This window comes from Rousettus aegyptiacus, unplaced genomic scaffold, assembly GCF_014176215.1.
Source record: "Rousettus aegyptiacus isolate mRouAeg1 unplaced genomic scaffold, mRouAeg1.p scaffold_m13_p_5, whole genome shotgun sequence".
Classification (NCBI taxonomy): domain Eukaryota; kingdom Metazoa; phylum Chordata; class Mammalia; order Chiroptera; family Pteropodidae; genus Rousettus; species Rousettus aegyptiacus.
The window spans coordinates 79,479,863-79,498,918 of NW_023416308.1; the positions used below are offsets into that span (position 1 = coordinate 79,479,863).

Sequence of the window (19,056 nt, forward strand, 5' to 3'; positions counted from 1 at the left end):
ATCTATGGCTTGTATATTTAATACTAAAATTGCCTGATAGTACAGAAGACCGAAGAGCCTATATGTACATAAACATATTCTGATTTAGGCCACACATGCATAAATCAAAATGGAAAAAATCATCGTGCTTTTAAGAAGCTGTGTACTATTTGGAACCTGAAGATATTAAACTATTGAAGCTCTCACCATTAGTGACAATGAAATAGAAATAGAGAATGTATTGATTTGTTTGGGAGGAACATTGAGAATGCAACTTTTGGATATTAAATACAAAAAAAAAAGAATGCTGAAATAACCAGCAGCATGATAAAGTTCCATAGAATTAGTCTAAAAGAGAGAATTAGAAATAGGAGGGAAGAAGAGAGGGGAGGAGAGAGGTGAGAGAATGGAGGGTAGTAGAGGAGAGAGAAGACAGCAGGGAGAGAGAAAAAGAAGAGTAGGAGAGAGAAATTTAACAGTACCTTAGCAAAACAGATTTCTCGTTTGTTTAATTTTTACTGTTTCCTTTCTTTATTATTAAAAGCAGGTATGCTTGTGAAGAAAACTCTAAAATATGTAGAATTACTTGAAATTCTACCAGTTAATTATAAACATGCAAATTATTTTGGCTTATCTCTTCTAAGTTAATATTTATATCATACATAAAGTTAACAAGGTGATTAAATCAATAGATCCAAGTCCAAACCTTCCCAATCTATACCAGCTTCAGGTATAATCAATATTGAAAGAATCTACAATTCCGACTAATCACTGTTCCAAGCATGTCTCAGCTCATTACTGTGGTTCAAGTCGAAAATTTATACTAGGATTGAAAAATCTGCTCCTTGACCTGGAATGGCTGCTGGGGCTCTGTGGGATGAGAGCATGGAAGACAATTATTTCAGAAGTTTTCACTATAGGTTATGGACATAAAAATGTCCTTTGGGACTTTCAAGTTTCTCCCTTTAGGTCCCCAACTTGCAAGAATTTCTTATTTTCTAAAAAACCACCATTTCTAATTACTCTCTTGCCATCGGTCTCATAATAATAGCTGAGACAATCTATAATTTCTCTATCTTATTACTCAAGGCTGTTATATTCCCTAATGATTGTATCACTTTTTCCCAGCAAATATTATTTACTTGATCTAAAAGTCAGGTTAACCATTGAACACTTATTTAATATTAAGTTTGGGCTCAGACATGTTTTGCATCTGTATATCTCCTCTCGCCCTGAAGTTTATAATCTAGGTGTATAGATAATACTACCCCCTTTACATAAATATACAAATCATTAAGTTTTAAGTTATACAATGCTAACTGTACAACTACCAAAATTTAGAAAACCAGTAACTCTCCCATGCTTTCTAACACAATTTCCTTTAAAAAGGAGTTGGAAGATGGCACAATAAACCTGCAAAGTAAAATAGAAACAGATATTTGAAGACATCACAAAGAAAGGTTATATACTGTGTCTAGCCTGGATAAGTATAGAATCATGGAAGACTGGCTTTCTTCTGAGAAAAGAAAAAGCAGCTCTAACGGCTGTCAGCTAACAGCTTGCCTGGCACCAACATCTTGACAATGATGATACCCACTTAACGTAAACAATTTCACAAAATATGAACATTAGACAAGGTGATTTTGTGTTCATGATGATATAGTGAAATAAAACAAGACCTTTCTATAATCATGTGTGAACAGAGACAAAAACAACAATATTGTCCACCCCCTCCCCCCCCAAAAAAGGTATCCTCCAGTTAATACTATGGCTATTTTATCAAATAAAGCTTTAGGCCTCACTCCATTCCTCCCCACTTTCTCTATGAAAGGTATTAAAACATCTAATAATAGACATAGCCCCTTCTCTTGAAACCACTTGCTTCTAAAAAATTTCCCCGGAACAAGGGCAAATACAATATCAAACCATTCCTCTCGCAGTCTTACTAAGCCTCTTAATGTTTCATCACTATGTGTGGTGTCCCTTCTTGTAGTAAATAATACATCCCACTATTAGCTAGAGGGCATTGATATTTCCTACGTATGACAGTATCGGTTGGTCCACACACTTACCAGTATTCGGTATTCTCAGAGTTATTTCTAAATCATACTGCTTCGTTGTGGTTTCAGTTTGCCTTTCCCTGAAGTCACATGATGCTGAGGAATTTTTTATGTGTTTATTTACCATCCATATAGTTTTCTTTAGTGAAGTGCCTGTTCAAAACATGTGCCCATTGTTAAAAACTGAGTCATTTTCTTATTACTGAGTTTTGAGAATTCTTTATATATCCTAGATACAAGTCTTTTTTCATGTACGTGTTTTCAAATATTTTCTCCTAGTCTGTGATTTGTTGTTTTCTTTCCTAATGTCTTTTGAAGAGCAGAAATTCTTGTTTCTTAATGAAGTCAAATTTATTTTTTTAGAATAGTGCCTTTGTGTCATAGCTAAGAAAACTTCGCATTAGCCAAAGTCACAAAGATTTTCTTTTATATTATCTAAAAACGTTGTACTTTGAGATGTTACCTCTAAAATTTATGTTATTTCTTGAGATTATATTAAAATATAACAACGTTCTAGAAAAAAATGCATACGAAATTTACGGTTAATAAATTTTAACAAAGTGCCAACATCAAACATATCAAGAAACAGAATACTACTAGTAATTCGGGAATCATCTCATATCAGTTTCCAGTTACTACTCTACTACCCACAAAAAATAATCACAGTTCTGACTTTTAACACCAGAAACTGTGTTTGCCTACAAGGAAGCAAAGAATTAGTGGCGGACCTGAAACCATTTTTCCCTCTCCTCCTGCATAGCCTTGGTAAAACAATGACTATTGTTAATTCTCCTTGTGAACATGATAATGACTAGACATGCTGGTAAAGATAATCACTGGTATTGGTTTATGTCAATCTGATTTGACAAGTTAGCTCTTGTGTTATCACTCCTGTTTTGAACTTGAAGTGTATATATAAGATTTTTCTATCTGGCTCATTTGTTATTTATATGTATAGTTTGTTCATTCTCATTGCTGTACAGTGTTTCACTGTTTAAATACATCACACTGTCTTTACAAATTTTAGTATTAATGTACATTTGAGCTGTATCAATTATTAATTGTTACATATAGTGCTTCTGTGATCATTAATGTATGTATCTTCCGGGGAATTTTTGCAATGCCTTTGTTGGTTATATTCCTAGGAGCAGAATTCTGGAGTCATAGGATATGCATGTGACTAGTTTTCTGAGATATTCACAATTTTCTAAAGTGATTTTACCAATTTATTTTCTCACTAGAAATGTATGAGGATCTTGTTGTTCCAAATATTTGCAGTTACCTAACGTTTCTAATTTTATCCATTCTGGTCAAAATCCATTCTGCTCAGTATATAGAATTTTTTGGCGACTTTTAAATCGATCCCCCTTATGACTAAAAAAGTAGAGCATCTTTTCATGTTAATTAGAAATTTGAAATCCTCCTTTGTGAAATTTCCATACAAGTCCTTTGTTATTTTTCTATATGGTTGTATTACATTTTTTTATCTATTTATAAGAATCCTCTATATATTCTGTGATACAGGTCACTTGGTTTGTCTATCTTTGATGAAAGATGTTCTTAATTTTATTATACACTGACTAATCAATATATTTCCAATATTGTTAGCATGTATATGTACTTGTGTCTTATTTTAGAATCTTTCCCTTCTAAAAAGTTATAAAGACAATCTCTTTTTTCCCAGAAGTTTCATCGTTTTTCCTATCAATTGTACATTTACAAATTGTTTAGGAGGATTTTCTGTATGACCTGGTAGAAACATCTTCAAGATTCATTACTTTCTCGTATGGCTCTCCGATTGACTCAACATCTTTCTTTAAAATATCTTTTGTCACTGTACTGCAATATATTATCTGTCATAATTCAGATCAATAATATATCTGTGGACCTATTTCAGGGTTCTCTATTAAGTTTCATTGGACTGAGTTTTTTTCTATAGTTGCACCAAACCACACACGCCCAATTACTATAGGTTTATTACAGGTCTTTGCTATAGCTTTAGAACAGGTCCTGTTCTCTGGTAGTGTAAGTATTCAAACTTTGTTCTTTAAGAAAAACTTGTCTATTCTTGGTTAAAATAGATCTATATATGTATAGATATATTTGGACAATCTCTTATGCATGAGTATAATATCATTCCAAATAGTCTGGATTATGCTGAGATACCATCCATCCCTTATCAAATTTTAGCATATTAAAATATCAAAAGTTTAATTCTTGTTTATACTACATAAGTGATACAGTTTTGGGAGTTGGAGGAGAATTCTATCATAGTCACTCAGCATATATTCTGATGAAGGCGCCAGAATTTTATGACATGGCATCTTACCAAAATCCTTCAGGGTACACAAGAGAGGGGAGAAGAAAATGGAGAAGCACATAATCAATGTTTCCTCTCAGAACTGACACCTATTAGATTATTTCTACAAATATTTTGTCATAGAAAATCTCATGGCCAAGTCTAACTGCAAGAGGTTGGGCACATAGAATCTTCCATGTTCCTGAAAGAAAAAGAAAACTGGTGATGTCAGTAAATACCAGTAATGTCTAACTTAAGTGTGCCAAGCTCATATTTTTGTTTTCATCCTCGGATTATTACAAAAACTTATTTGGAAGCTGTATATTCTTTCTCAAGTCTTTAGGATTTCTTTTTTCTTGTTGTGATTGTTTCATTCAAAAGCCCAAGTTACTGTAGATAATGTTATTAACTTTTACATTTAGTTAAATGGGAATATAATTTATTTTTGTTTGTGAATGTACCAATAGATAAGTTCCTTTGTTGTCTGTTTGGATGACGAAAGCTTTCTTACCTTATCTAGTCAGAAGACTTTGAATACACAGACTAGCTTGCTTAATTAATTTGATGTCTGTTTATTAGAGTTTTGGACTATTGGATTTTCTAAATACAAAAAAAATTAACTGCAGTATATGGATTTTTTAAAATGAGTATGATATATAAATATCTATGCTGTCATATAGTCAACACTTTTGCTAGAATTAAGTACAACATTTAGAAGGCAAAGTCTAAATTTTTAAATTTGGAATTTCCATATTCATGAACTGATGAAAAACCAGAAGTTTTAACTGAAGTAAAACAGACAACATATCTCTGGCAGACTTTCTTAAATGTAGTTTCAAACAACACCTCTTTTATGAACTAGGTCGATATTTTCCATACAATTATTTTAGAAAGTGAAACAAAGTCCAATGTATCCCTAGCTTTATGTGGCTATCTTCAATAAATTGGTCTAATATTTGGAATAGTTAGTGAATATTATTACAAAGTTTATCCAAAGCCCCTCCCAAATATAAATTCTTTGTAGTCACATAACATAATGTTCTTTGCCTTAATACCCTAACTCTCCCACCATGGGTTTCTTAAGACATAAGATTCTGTCTTTTTATCTATCACCAAACAGTCACATATCACATATAGTTAGTGCATGAGGAAGTTCATAAGTATTTACTTAATGAATGGCTCTTTCATAAATATAAACCTTTATTCTCTGCTCTCTTTATTTTATTTCTAAATGTATTCCATCTTCTATTTTCCTAGGGACCAGGAGCCAAAATCTTGATCTTAATTTGTTATGGAGAATTTTCTGATCCACATTTCACTCATATGAAAATGCAAATATTAAGAGTAACCACATCAAAGAATTCACATAATAAATAGATGTGCTAAAATAAGTAAATTACTTAGAATAGTAAATACTGAGTTAAAGAATTTCGTTGTTACTCTTTCAAGAATCTTGTCACCAAAATTATCTACAATCTCTAAGCCGATTTTCTTATGCCGCTTTTATATTTCCTCCGGTGATTCAGAAACTGGTCCCATTTTTAATTTACCCTACTTAATAATCTACTTCCTGCTCACAGTTGGATTTTCAGATGAATTATTTAACAACCCTAAGTATCAAATTTTCATCTGAAAACTTGCAACTATCGTAAATATTTAATAAGGCTATTTTGATTATCAAACGATGTAAATATTAGCACTTTGTAAAAGATACAAACCTTATGAATTATAATATGATCATTAGTACATTCATTGTTATCCTTAAACTCAAAGGGTCATGGAGAATGGTAAGAAGATAATTACCGTGTATATTTGCCTTTGCTCCCTTACTTTTATCTTTCTTGACAACAACCCCCTTCTAATGAGCATAATGAAGAAAAAATGAACTGTAAGATGTTCTAATACTACCAATGTTTAGCTATCTTTAAAATAAAAAATCCTCAAAACTCTCTCCCTAATCTGTTTGGTCCTAACTCCATAGATTACGGGATTGAAGGCTGGTGGAACAACCACATATAGGTTGGCTAAGAGAATGTGAACGTATCGGGGGATGTTGTGGCCGAAACGATGTGTCAAGAAAGAAAAAAATGCTGGTGTGAAAAAGGCTAAGATAACACCAATGTGGGAGCCACACGTGTTGAGGGCTTTGAACCGGGCTTCCCAGGAGGGTAGGAGGAAGACTGCATAGAGGATCCTGAAATAGGAGAGAATAATAAGAAGCACATCCAATAATAAGAGAGAAATGTTGCCAAGGCCAAACATAATATTCACTTTGATGCTGGCACAAGCCAGGCGGGCAATGCCCATGTGCTCACAGTAGGTATGAGGGATGATGTGACGCCCACAGAAGGGCAGCCTCAGGAGAAGAAACACCAGTGGGGCCACCATGTACAGGCTCCGCAGAATAGCGATGCTGGCAATGATGCTGATGATTTTGCTGGTGAGGATCATGGTATACCGAAGGGGTTTACAAATGGCAATGTAGCGGTCAAAGGCCATGGCCACCAACACGATGCTCTCCATAGCAGTGAAGAAGTGAATGAAGAACATCTGGGAAAGACAGCTCTCGAAAGATATATTCCTGAGGCCGAACCAGAAGATGCCCAGCATTTTGGGGATGGTGGCAGTGGACAAGCCCAGGTCAATGGAATTCAACATGGCTAGGAAGTAGTACATGGGCTCATGGAGAATATGCTCGGTCTGGATCACAAACAGGACGGCAGCGTTCCCCAGGAGTGCAACAAGATACAGAAAGAAAAAAGGGAATCCGATCCAGACGTGCACACCTTCTAGCCCAGGGATGCCCAGCAAAAGGAATGAAGAAGGATGAAAGTGGGTGTCGTTAGGCATGGACATTTTTTCTGCCACAGTTACCTGTTGAGCATGTAAGGGACAATTATTGACCTCCTACTAGAGATTCCTGCTCATCTTATCCCTTTGTCCAGATTCTGAGTAAAACAGAAAAGAACATTTTAATCTTCATTTGTTTCTATTTGGACAGGATGTTAAATAATAATTTTCATCGACCATACTATTAGATACTTCAAATTTCTAAGGGACTAAATCTAAAATGTTCTGATAAAGAAAATGATAATTATGTGATGTGATAAGACTGATAACTAGCTAAAGTTATAGCAGTAATTGTACTGTAATATATAAATGTATCAAGTCAACAGGTTGTACACCTTGAACTTATATAATATTATATCTCAATTATAATATCAATTATATCTCAATTCTTATAAAAGAAAAGAAGTTTAAATTCAGTCCTCATCTTCTGCTAGCCTCTCCCGGGTGTCATATGGCACCAGGAATAATCCTGGTATTACCCTGCTGCCACTTACCCTATTAAAGAGATGAATATAAAAAAGAGAAGACAGAATAAAATCCACCACATAATGGAAATTCAGACTCTGGAGTGTAGCCAGAAATAAATAGAAAAAAATAAATTCCAGGGTCTGTGTCTCTGAGAATGTTTCACATTTTTTTTTTCTTAATGTGCAACAATATTTCTTAGATATTTATAATCTGAACTATTCCTCTATTAGGGAATCTAAAACCCCCAAAATATAGAGTGCATGTTCCCAAGTGCATGCTCATTTGTGCATGTGTGCATGTGTGTTTATGCATTTTTATGTGTGTCTGTGAATGCTAGATGATCTGGATCTTAGAACAAAAAAACAATTTTTCCTTGTTCAGATGCATGAAAAAAAAGCCTGCCACATAAAAATTCTCAATTTTTAAAAGTTAATAATTAGAAGAATTGATTAAGAAGAGACAGGGCGCAAGCAATTTCAATGTCACATTTTCGAAAATAAACACCTTAATTCATGTCATAATCTGTTTCTGAGGGAAGAACCCATCACCTTTAGAAAACAGATAATGACAAGGAGAGATACTTGATAAAGTATTTTGTAGTTATGTGGAAACATAGATTAAGAGATTATTTTAATCTAGATAAGCCTATCATTTGGAGAATGCATAGTTAACACAGCCGAAAATATAAATAAATAACTGTCCAGATATAGGTCAGCTAAGGAAGGGGAGACTAAATATTCTGGGCTAGGCATCTTTTATATGTATCTTTGCCTTGTATTCATAAGGAAAGAGTAGAAGCATTTAGGATATCCTAAAATTTAGCTTCTACAAAGATTCTATCCTAGCTCTTATATATTTATGGATATCTTATTTATAGTAACAGTAAAAAAGGAATTATCAAGTGATTTTGTGTAATAGATAGCACTCATCTAGAAAATGTGGGAATTCTGAACTTACTTAAAGTAAATTAAAAATTTGAAGCAAACAAGGGAGAAGTTCATTCCTGTAAATTTATTTGGGAAAAATGAGTTAAACAGAAAATGTGGAACTGATCAAATGTGATGTTTGTAATTGTGCAGAAAGATCTGATTCAAATTTAGGAATACGTGGATATTTAGAGGCATCCTTCAGAGATAAATGCATATCAAGTTAAGTACATCATACTTTAAACCCATGTCATGGCAAGTGCTTTGCTACCTGTGTCCATTTGAAACATATGAAAAGTAGGAAAAATGAGAGATAATTTTATAATTTGAGAAATTCTCTCAGGCACTGTGTTGGTGTGTGTGTGTGTCTGTACGTGTTTGTGTGTGTGTGTGTGTGTGTCTGTGTGTGTGTGTGTGTGTGTGTAGTATATGTCTCTGAATGTGTATGTAAACTTGGACTGCTAATGTTGGAGAGGAGACAGCTGAAGTTCTCAATTTTGTAATGCGAAACTAACTATCAACGATAGCTTTCTGTCTTTCAAGTGGAGAATACATACAAGGAAGTGAAGATGTGGTTCCTCTATGTACCAGCATTCACTTGTCAATTTGAGTATAATTTTTATTAAAACTGATCACATCTCCCCAAGAAGATCATGAATCGTAAGGGGGATAAAATTCCAAAGATGAAATTTGGAAATTGTATTGCGAGTGATATAATGTACACTTTCTTTCTCATTTTTGCTTAATCTTGCAGTGTTTCAGCTTTCCTGCCCACACTTTCTCAGATGTTTTATCGCCCTCTGCCTAGGTTTCATTTTCACAAATGTGTATCCTTCAGGGCCATGCTTTATGATTTATCTATCCATGAATTCATTAATTCAAAAGCATTTATTGACCGCCTTTTCTATACCTGACACAGTTCTATCAAATAGAGAGAGCTGGTCCTTTTTCTCTTTTTACTCACATTCGTGAGCCTATCTACAGGGTCAGAAACAATAACTAAATTGATGCAGGATAGATTGGTGCATCTCCTTCCACATCAGCTTTTATCCTTTGGTTTTGCAGGTGAGATCTTTTGCATGATCATAGGTATAAGTACATGTAGATAAAAGCGTAGCTTCAGGAGGCTATGAATATGAGTGTACATTCTTTTTTCATCTTATTTGCCTTGCTTTCACTTTTCTTCCATCTCTCCATGCTATCTTGGAAAAAGCAATTTCCCCATCTCTTTTGCTGTTTTTCACAGCCTAACCAGGATGACTTACCTTGGTCTCTAAATCTCTAAGAAACTCCCTTGGCATCTTCTTGGGGGGCATGCCTCTTATTATCCTGAATAGAAGGTATTTATATTTTTCTTACAACCCCGCTTCCCTTGGGATAGGCAATAATAGTATCTTAAAGATACGTTCCCAGAGAACTGTCATTATTTGACCTATGTGGAAGCTCCAGGGAAATTCCCTCTCACAGGTAAATCTTTATTGGACCTGACTCAAAACTCCTTCACTGTGAACAGCCTTTTCCCTGGCTATAGTCAAAACAATCAGTAGAAATTATTAAACATTGCATCTTCCTGAAGCATGAAAAACAGTTGGAGCTCACAAAAGACTGACCAAAAAAACTGAAGAGGAAAAATTGGGATATAAATTGACCATACAGAGCTTTTCAAAGCTCTGACTATTCCTAAGCTAGAAAGCCACACACACGCACGTGACTCTGCATTTGCCCAGTAAAGACCTGAGAAATTCCTAATTGTTACCCTCTGGCTCACTGTGAAGAAATAATACTAAAATACAGAATATAGCTCATTCTACTAGAAAGCATCTGGTGAATTCGAAAACTCATTTCACATGCGTGCGTGCACACGCACACACACAGTAGGGCTTTGTTATGTTGCAGAATGTACATATTTTTAATAAAGAAACTGGAGAAATGTCTCTATGAATATAGATTAAAAATTATCAGCAAAATACTAGCAAATCAAGTTTAACAGCATATTAAAAAGAATTATACACGATGACCAAGTGTTATTAATCCTGGGAAAACAAGGTCGTTTCAACATAAGAGAATCCACAATGCATTATACGACATCAATTAAATGAGGTAAGTTGTCCAAAAAGAACATTTGACAAAATCTGGCAGCTTTTCATGATAAAAACACTCAACAAAGGAGGAATATAAGAAAATTGTATTCTCTTCTTCCACGTGGTAAAGGCATTTATGGGAAAAATATAATTTATATTATATTAATATCATTATTTATTAAAGAAATGTAAATCAAAAACCCAATTAGATACCATTTGGCACCCGCTAGAATGGATCTAACCGAAAATAATGGAAAATAACAAGTATTAGAGAGGATATGGCGAAATGAGAGCCCTTATATGTAGGTGGCGGAAATGGAAATTGATGCAGCCACTGTGGAAAACACTTCCCCAAAAAGTTACGTGTAGAATTACTAAGTGTCCCCCAAATTCCACTTTTGGTGTATATACCTAAAGGAATTAAAAACAGGTGTTTGAACAAATCTTGTACAAGAATGTTTACAGCAGCGCTATTGACAATAGCCAAAGTATAGGAACAACCCAATATCATGGTTAAATGGTATATCCATATAATGGATTATTGTTCAGTGCTAAAAATAAATGAAATACTGATCTATGCTACAATGGTGATTCAACTTAAAACCGTACTAAGTGAAAGAAGCTGGGCTCTAAAGGCCACGCGTATATGATCCATTTATATGAAATATCCAGACTAGATCCATAGAGAAAATTCACAGAAGCAGAAATCAGATGAGTGGTCCCTGGGGCTAGAATAGGGAAGAGTGAGCCACAACTGCTTACTGGGTGAAGGGTTTCGGTGTGGAGTGATGTGAAAATGTTATGGAACTAGATCGTGGTGACAGTTGCGTGACATCGTGAATGTACTAAGGGCCACTGGATTTTAAATTTCATGTTGCCTCACTCTGTCTTTTGGAATGTTCATGCTTATGTGACTTCCCCATGTCAATTTTAATACATGCACATTGGGAATTTTCTCATGTTAAACATGGTTAAATGGTAAAGTTTATGTTAGGTATATCTTACCACAATGAGAAAAAAAGTTGCTGGTTATATAAATTCTCAACAGAGCCTAAAGGGTTAGTCTAAGCAATTCACAGACTAAAAGAGAGTAGAATGAGGGAGAAGGGAGGAGAGAATAAGATAAAATGTGACCTGCCATAATATTATGTGAAATAAAAACAGAAATTGACCAAGTAGCAAGCAGCGAGTTTCACTGAGATTCCCCTAGAGGCCCTTTTCTGCTCATGGGATGACCAATGGGAATTTCTATTCATTTAATTTCACGCCTTAGACTCTCTGTCACCTGGAGACTTCATTACAAATTCTCCTCAAACACATATACTGGAAGATGTTCTGTTAATGCCTCTTAGGGTGTATTGAGGCTCTGTTCTAAACCATATGTGTGTGTGTGTGTGTGTGTGTGTGTGTGTGTGTGTGTGTATATATGTAAATTTTCAATAACTGAATTCGCAGTTGCCACACTACTCCCTAAGACTGAATGCAAGGAACTTGGTAAGTGCTTGTGATCACAGAGTCTGTGCAATGTGTGTTTCAGATTGTAATTTGGATTCACGGCAATTGAGTTAAGGCCTAGAGTATCAGGGTAGGGAGTAAAACGGCACAGACCAGTGGTCTAGGGCGAGACAGCAGGAGGACTGAGATGGGGAGAAGTTGGAGACAATATATCTACTGGGCACTTAGAATATTTCACATATATAACCTCATTTATCCCGCCCAATAACAATATGAGGAAGTGCTGTGGTTATTTCTAGTTGAAACTGAAACACAGAACATAATGTAACTGACCTAAGGTCACAGGACCAGTAAGAACAGAATCAGGACTCCTATGCCACAATGCAAGTAATACAAAATACCATATGCTATTGTTTCTTTTTCCCACACATACTGCTTGATAATGAGTGAGACACCAAGTAAAAAAAAGCCGTAGTAGGTAAAGAAGGATAGGATAATGAGCTTGAACTCCCTTATACTTAGACCGAATGCACACATACACTGATATAATAAAATACAAAATTGGCGATCAGTCATTTGTCTATCTCCATGCCTAATATTTCAAAGGGAATAATCTGAATTCAAAATAGACTATTGGGAAGTTGGAACTCTGATATTATGACTGATGCCATAGATCAGGCATGAGGTGAAAACCGTAGCTGCAACAATAGTGAAAAATGTTTTGGGGGCTAAATGAGTAGATGTGTAGTAAAGAACTAGCTATTGCCCAGAGGGAGGTCTTGGTCTCTGCTCTTGGCTTCTAGGTAGTTTGAGATATTCTAGATTCTTTTATTCTGTCCCACTCCTTATATTTATTTCTCTCTCTTTTCACTACTTCCACTATCAAGTTTGTAAAGCCTAGTTTCGAACTAATTTCACTTTTTGATTTTACTGTTTATTAGCTTTGCAACAATGGGACGTTAATTAATTTACCAAAACCTTTCTCTTTCATAAACCAGATACTAGCATAACTTGTGCCACAGAATTGTGGGGAGAACTAAATGAGATAATATATGCAAATGAGGATAAGAATGATGTCTGAAAAATAGTAGGTACCCAATTAATAATAGCTATCATTCTTGTGGTGGTTATTATGACTACCAATTATCTTATCTCCTAATAATACTTATTTCTTGAGAAATAGAATCAGTGTATTTACTCAGAACACATAATTTTAATAGAGACAGAGTGTTGGATTCTATGGTGCAGGTGAGGAGTGATACTGGGATTACTTATGGAGAGCTGAAAAAGGAAAAGAAACAAAGGCCGTTAGAGAACCTTATTCCTAGTATTAATGCTTTGTTTGAGAATGTTTTTTATTTAAATTTTATAGATCTCTGTTAATGGTGGATAAATTCTTCAATGGGAACCAGCAACAACTTTTAAAAACCACACTATTATGACCCTGCAGAAGAATGACTTCTCCTAATGTCACTGAGTCTCACCCTTCTTCATTCCTGTTGCTGGGAATTCCAGGGTTGGAAGTTGCACAAGTGTGGCTTGGCTTTCCTTTCTGTGTAGTCTATTTGATTGCTCTAGTTGGAAATGTCATCATTCTGTTTGTGATCTGGGTCGATCATAGCCTTCACCAACCCATGTTCTACTTTCTGGCCATGCTGTCAGTGATTGACCTGAGTCTCTCTACTACTACCATCCCCAAGATGTTGGGTATCTTCTGGTTCAGCCTTCAGGAGCTGTGCTTTGAGTGTTGCGTTACTCAAGTCTTTTTTATACACTTTTTTACAGTCATGGAGAGCATTGTACTTCTTGCCATGGGTTTTGATCGCTATGTGGCGATTTGCAACCCCCTCAGATACAGCATGATCCTCACCAACAGAGTCATTGGTGTGATTGCTGTGATGGTAGTTCTAAGAAGCTTATGCATGATCGTGCCCATAGTTTTTCTCCTCCTGAGGCTGCCTTACTGTGGACATAGAATCATCCCTCATACCTATTGCGAACACATGGGAGTGGCACGTCTGGCTTGTGCCAGTATTAGTGCCAATGTCTACTATGGTCTTGGGAATATTTCTATCTTGTTTCTGGATGTGCTTGTTATCATTATCTCTTATGCCAGGATCTTATACACTGTCTTCCACCTCCCTTCCCAAGATGCCCGTTCGAAGGCTCTAAATACCTGTAGCTCCCATATCTGTGTCATCTTTGCCTTCTTTGGTCCAGCTCTCTTCTCCTTCCTCACACACCGCTTTGGTCATGGCATCCCCCAGTATATCCATATTCTCTTAGCTAATCTCTACGTAGTTATTCCCCCTGCCCTCAACCCAGTTGTTTATGGGATCAGGACCAAGCAGATCCAGGAGCGGGTACAGAGTCTTTTTGTTAAAAAAAGATTGAACGAGAGGTAATTTGTTTCAGTTATGAAGGAATAAAGTCTGAGTATGCTGAAATGTGATCAAATTAATAAGGAATATTTTTAGAAACATTAGTTGTAAATTATATGTTATTGTATATAATATTAGTATATTTACATACTATATATCATGTCTATAATATAAATTATATGTATTTTATGTATATAATTTATATATATTATATATATATATATATATATATATAGAGAGAGAGAGAGAGAGAGAGAGAGAGAGAGAGAGAGAGATTGAGAGAGAGAGAATATTGGCTGTAATTGTTGGATGCATGTGTTTTTGTGTGTGTCTGAATGTGTACTTGCAAGATATTCTCTGTTGACCCCTGGCATAAAATGTGCCATATAAGAATAAATTTCAAGGGGAAAAACTTTGATTCACTGTTATAACTGTATAATGTTTTAGATCTCTTTCAGATAGTAACAGTATTTCTTTCATAGAGATGTTCAAGTACAGATCACATGTCAATTACAAAAAAAAACAAAGAAAAATGTAAAATGTTTCTATAAATAATGATGTGCTGCCTAAAAATAGTTGTTTACTGAAGTGTATGCAAGCAAAAATGGAAATTAGACTCGTTTTACTGTGTTTTTTTTTTCCTCTCCATGATCTTGTTTCTGATTTTAAGAAGTTCTTGATAAGCCTAGCCTCATATCATACACTGTTGTTTTTGAACTGGTAAATTTAACAGTATGTCATCTGTGATGACTCTTTATTTCTTAAAGTTTAAAAATACTTGTGAAACAAATGAAAATTATATACTAAATTAAATTGATGATTATAAAATTTGTGAACATGTTAGTTCTTATTGTTTCTTCAGCTCATCTCCCCTTACAGAAACATATATTTAGCATCCATCCATGGAGAAACACAGATTTGAGGGAGCTTTGGGGTTCAGGTAGGTGATAAAACCCAGGTTGAGCCCATGTCCAAGAAGGGCTGCTTTGAGAAGGCAAGCACAACACACCAATGACAGGCCTCCTGATCTTAGTGCAAATGTCCAGTTATAAAATAGGTCACAGTGATGTATGCACAGCATAGGGATTATAGTCAATAATATTGTAATAACTATGTACAGTGACAGATGATGACTACACTTATTGTGGTGAACGTTTTATATGGTAAATGTCGAATCACTATATCATATACCTGAAACTAATATAATATTGTGTGTCAACCATAATTAAAAATTAACTTTAAAAAACTGGTTGTCTAATGTATTTGATTGTCCCTCAGGTTTTTTCTATCTATATTTAGGAAAACTATGACCTATGTCATGTCCTAATTCTATCAGGTTTACTTCATCATCCAGGAAGAGAGAATCTAAGAAAGTCTAGACTTTGAGCTCTACCTGTATTCTGTGTTTTCATAAGAATGTGGAGTTTCCTTCACATTCTGCCAGAAGAGCTAAAACACAGGAAAGCTCCTCTTCAAAGATTTCATGTGTTTACCATTAGCTATAAATTGGGAAGGAGAATCTTGCTGGATTGGAAGAAAGTTGATACTATTATTTACAAGTATGAATACTTTCAGAAAACAGAGTTGCTGCCACAGAGTCTAATATGTCTATTTTGGGAAGGTCTTCCTCATCTTTTGAAATTATAGTCGTAACAATGCCAAGTTCATCAGGATTCATACCTTTACATTAAACAAAGCATATGAGTTGCTAAGGATAGTTTCCTAAGGAGTCACATTTTGAAGTCTTAATGGTATAAGTTTATGACTTTAAAGGGGCAGAGTCAATACCATCTTCTGTACAGATTCCTTTCCCTGGGGGATATTTCTCTTCCTAACCATTCATGAGACATCTCCAATGCTGAGCTATGAGTTTATACCTGGTATGGTGATATTTCTCTGCATATGCATTAGGGAGGAACAAAGAAATGGACTTAATGATTCATGAGCCCATGTTTAAGCCCAGAGGACTCTGAAGGCTAAGCTTAGGGATTCTGGGACATGCCTAGACTTACGGATACCCTCACTTCGCTATAAATATTTTCTCCATGTGACAAGACAAACTTGGGACCTAGAGGCTTGAAGAGGTTCCAGTCACCATTTTTAAGCACTTAGGCCTATGCTGATAAATTTTTCCAAGTGGGGAATGGCAGAGAAAACATTAGAGCGATAAAGATGCAAGGCAGGGGAGAGGAGATGCTATGAAATAGAGAAGGAGAGGTAAATGAGGATAGAAGGAGACAGTAGAGTCCCCTTTGCTGAGAAGTGATCCAAAGCACCATTCTCCATTCTCCTCACAAAAGAATACAACGGAGCACATGGGATTGAAACAGACATAAACAGGTGAGCACAGTGATATTCCAATAAGTAATATGCAGAATTTCTCTATTCTCTCTCTCTTACACACACACACTGTCACACCCACACACACACGCACACTACAGCTCACTTAGTATACACTCTTCACAGCTAGAAAGCCACAAATACAGTCTTATAGTAGCTTGACCACATCTACTATCACTAAAGGATGAAGATTGCTCTGACTAGCAAATTGTTGGTAGTGAATCAGACCCAGGAATTAACTTGGCTGTGTTTCATCTACGGTACAAGGAGGCTATTGAAGGTCACAGTCATATATTTGAGTTTGGAGGTGAATGTATGACTAATGTCAATATCCAAATAAAATGATGTACAAATTATACATTTGGTCTGCACTATTATTTTATTTTTTCTCCCACATAATTCTGATAAATTTAGTGATTTATCAACTCTCTCTTAGCCTCCTATGTAACTACTGCTTTATGGAAACATATCCAAGTCTTTTTTATTGAAAGCCAAATACACCTGCCAGAGCAGCCATATCCAGTGCTCTCTTCTAATCTTCTGCTTTATGGCCCAGTCAAGAGGGTACCTGAAAGACACTCGCTGCCATCAATGCAAAAAACATGGTTTACTTTCAAACCGACCTGCACTGGTTTATGTATGCCTCCACAGAATTCTAGAAATAAGTGTAAACGTGAGGCCCTGTGTTACTCATTTACCTTGGAATATTGTGTCATCCCTCCCTCCACTCCTCATTCATCTCACGTATAATCACTATGAGTTATTTATAAATAAGGGCTTTTTACTATCGAGTAAGTAATTTGTGCTAAAGGTGAAATTTTTAACTATTTTGGGTTAAAAGAAAAATAAGGTTAGGAGAAGGATTAATAATGTAAATAACTACCAATTATTGAGTATACACTATGAGCTAGTCCTTTGCAATGCATTGATCTTATTTGTCCTTAAAATATGTTATATTAGATAGGATTTATTAACCCAATGTACAGAACAGACTGACTTAGAAAATAAAATTTGTCCAAGGATCTCCAGCTAGTAGATAGCATATCAAGGTTTCTGAACATATTTGAATGGTTTCAAATCCATATAAATCCATATAAATCATCTATGATAGTCTACTGTTAGAGTCAGTAGGAAAAAGAGATAGTGGGTAAAGGAAAATCACAACTTCGGTGAATTGATTGTTGGTGGGCACTAAAGGAGAAAGGTCTCTAAATATTATTAATTCAATTTTTTAAATGAAATATGGGGCTGGGCTCTTTGTCAACATGCAAATCTAGAAAAGGATTAAATTATTACCTTGCCCTCCAGGAATGAACCTTGAACTTATGAGACTCTTCCAAGTAAAGTCCATAGACATCTCCAATTTCTTGGCCAAGCATCCTCCCCTCGACACTGGCAAAAATTATCTTTCTCTTACACTTGGATGACTTTCTCTCCAGAGGTTTTGGTAGCAAGACGTGCTTTTTTCTTCTCTTATAGAACTCCCTTGCCTGAGTATTTCTACTGTGCAATAATTACCTGGCAAAGTTATATGCAACTGCATACATAATAAAACATTCTCTCTTTTCCTCTCTCCCTCTCTCTCTCTCACACACACATGCACACCACATGCACACACACACACACACACACAAATTCATGCACAAACTCACATATACAAAAAGATGAACACACACTTAAACTAAACCTGAGCCTATTCAACAGGTAAATTCTGTGGTAGTGGGAACCATATCCTCATATTGACCCGTGAGGGTTATTAAAATGAACATCCCCTGGTTCTTTGCCTCAGTAGCAACATTCCTGCTAGTAGAGAACAGATCAATACATAAATGATGTTATATTATGTTAAATGCTGCACTGTTGTACAATATCCTAGAGACACAAAAAAATTAAAAGATGCTAATTTTTTATTACTTTCAGGGATTAGGGAAGATTCATTCACAACTTTAGATTCAGCTTTACTTAAATTTGATAGCTGTTAGAACTATTCATACCCTAAGGTAGGCATAATTTCAGAACATAAGTGTGATTTCATATGTTAGTTATTTATATTATAGGTTATAAGAAAGATGAACACGATCAGCTGAAAAGCCAAGGGCAATTTACTAGAAGAATATCAGGGAATTACTAAACAAAGAGGAGTCTGGAGGTATGGGATTGGAAACCAAACCATTCCATAAAATTCAGAGACATCAAAAATAGCAGTGGTCTCATAAC

At 35.4% G+C, this 19,056-nt stretch overlaps 2 protein-coding genes across 2 annotated transcripts; one reads left to right on the forward strand and one right to left on the reverse strand.

Annotated features, from left to right (window-relative positions):
- Positions 1 to 6,252: 6,252 nt before the first annotated feature.
- On the reverse strand, positions 6,253 to 7,232 carry LOC107509185 (olfactory receptor 52E8-like). The gene has a single exon (XM_016141509.2). It carries the CDS (start codon positions 7,192 to 7,194, stop codon positions 6,253 to 6,255), a length of 942 nt encoding a protein of 313 aa, XP_015996995.2. The 5' UTR covers positions 7,195 to 7,232.
- Positions 7,233 to 13,572: 6,340 nt separating this feature from the next.
- On the forward strand, positions 13,573 to 14,523 carry LOC107509186 (olfactory receptor 52E8-like). Its single transcript, XM_016141510.1, has one exon. It carries the CDS (start codon positions 13,573 to 13,575, stop codon positions 14,521 to 14,523), a length of 951 nt encoding a protein of 316 aa, XP_015996996.1.
- The last annotated feature ends 4,533 nt before the right edge of the window (positions 14,524 to 19,056 follow it).

Excerpts from the sequence above, each read along its gene's own strand:
- LOC107509186 (XM_016141510.1), top strand. The coding sequence starts at position 13,573 with ATGACTTCTCCTAATGTCACTGAGTCTCACCCTTCTTCATTCCTGTTG.
- LOC107509185 (XM_016141509.2), bottom strand. The coding sequence starts at position 7,194 with ATGTCCATGCCTAACGACACCCACTTTCATCCTTCTTCATTCCTTTTG.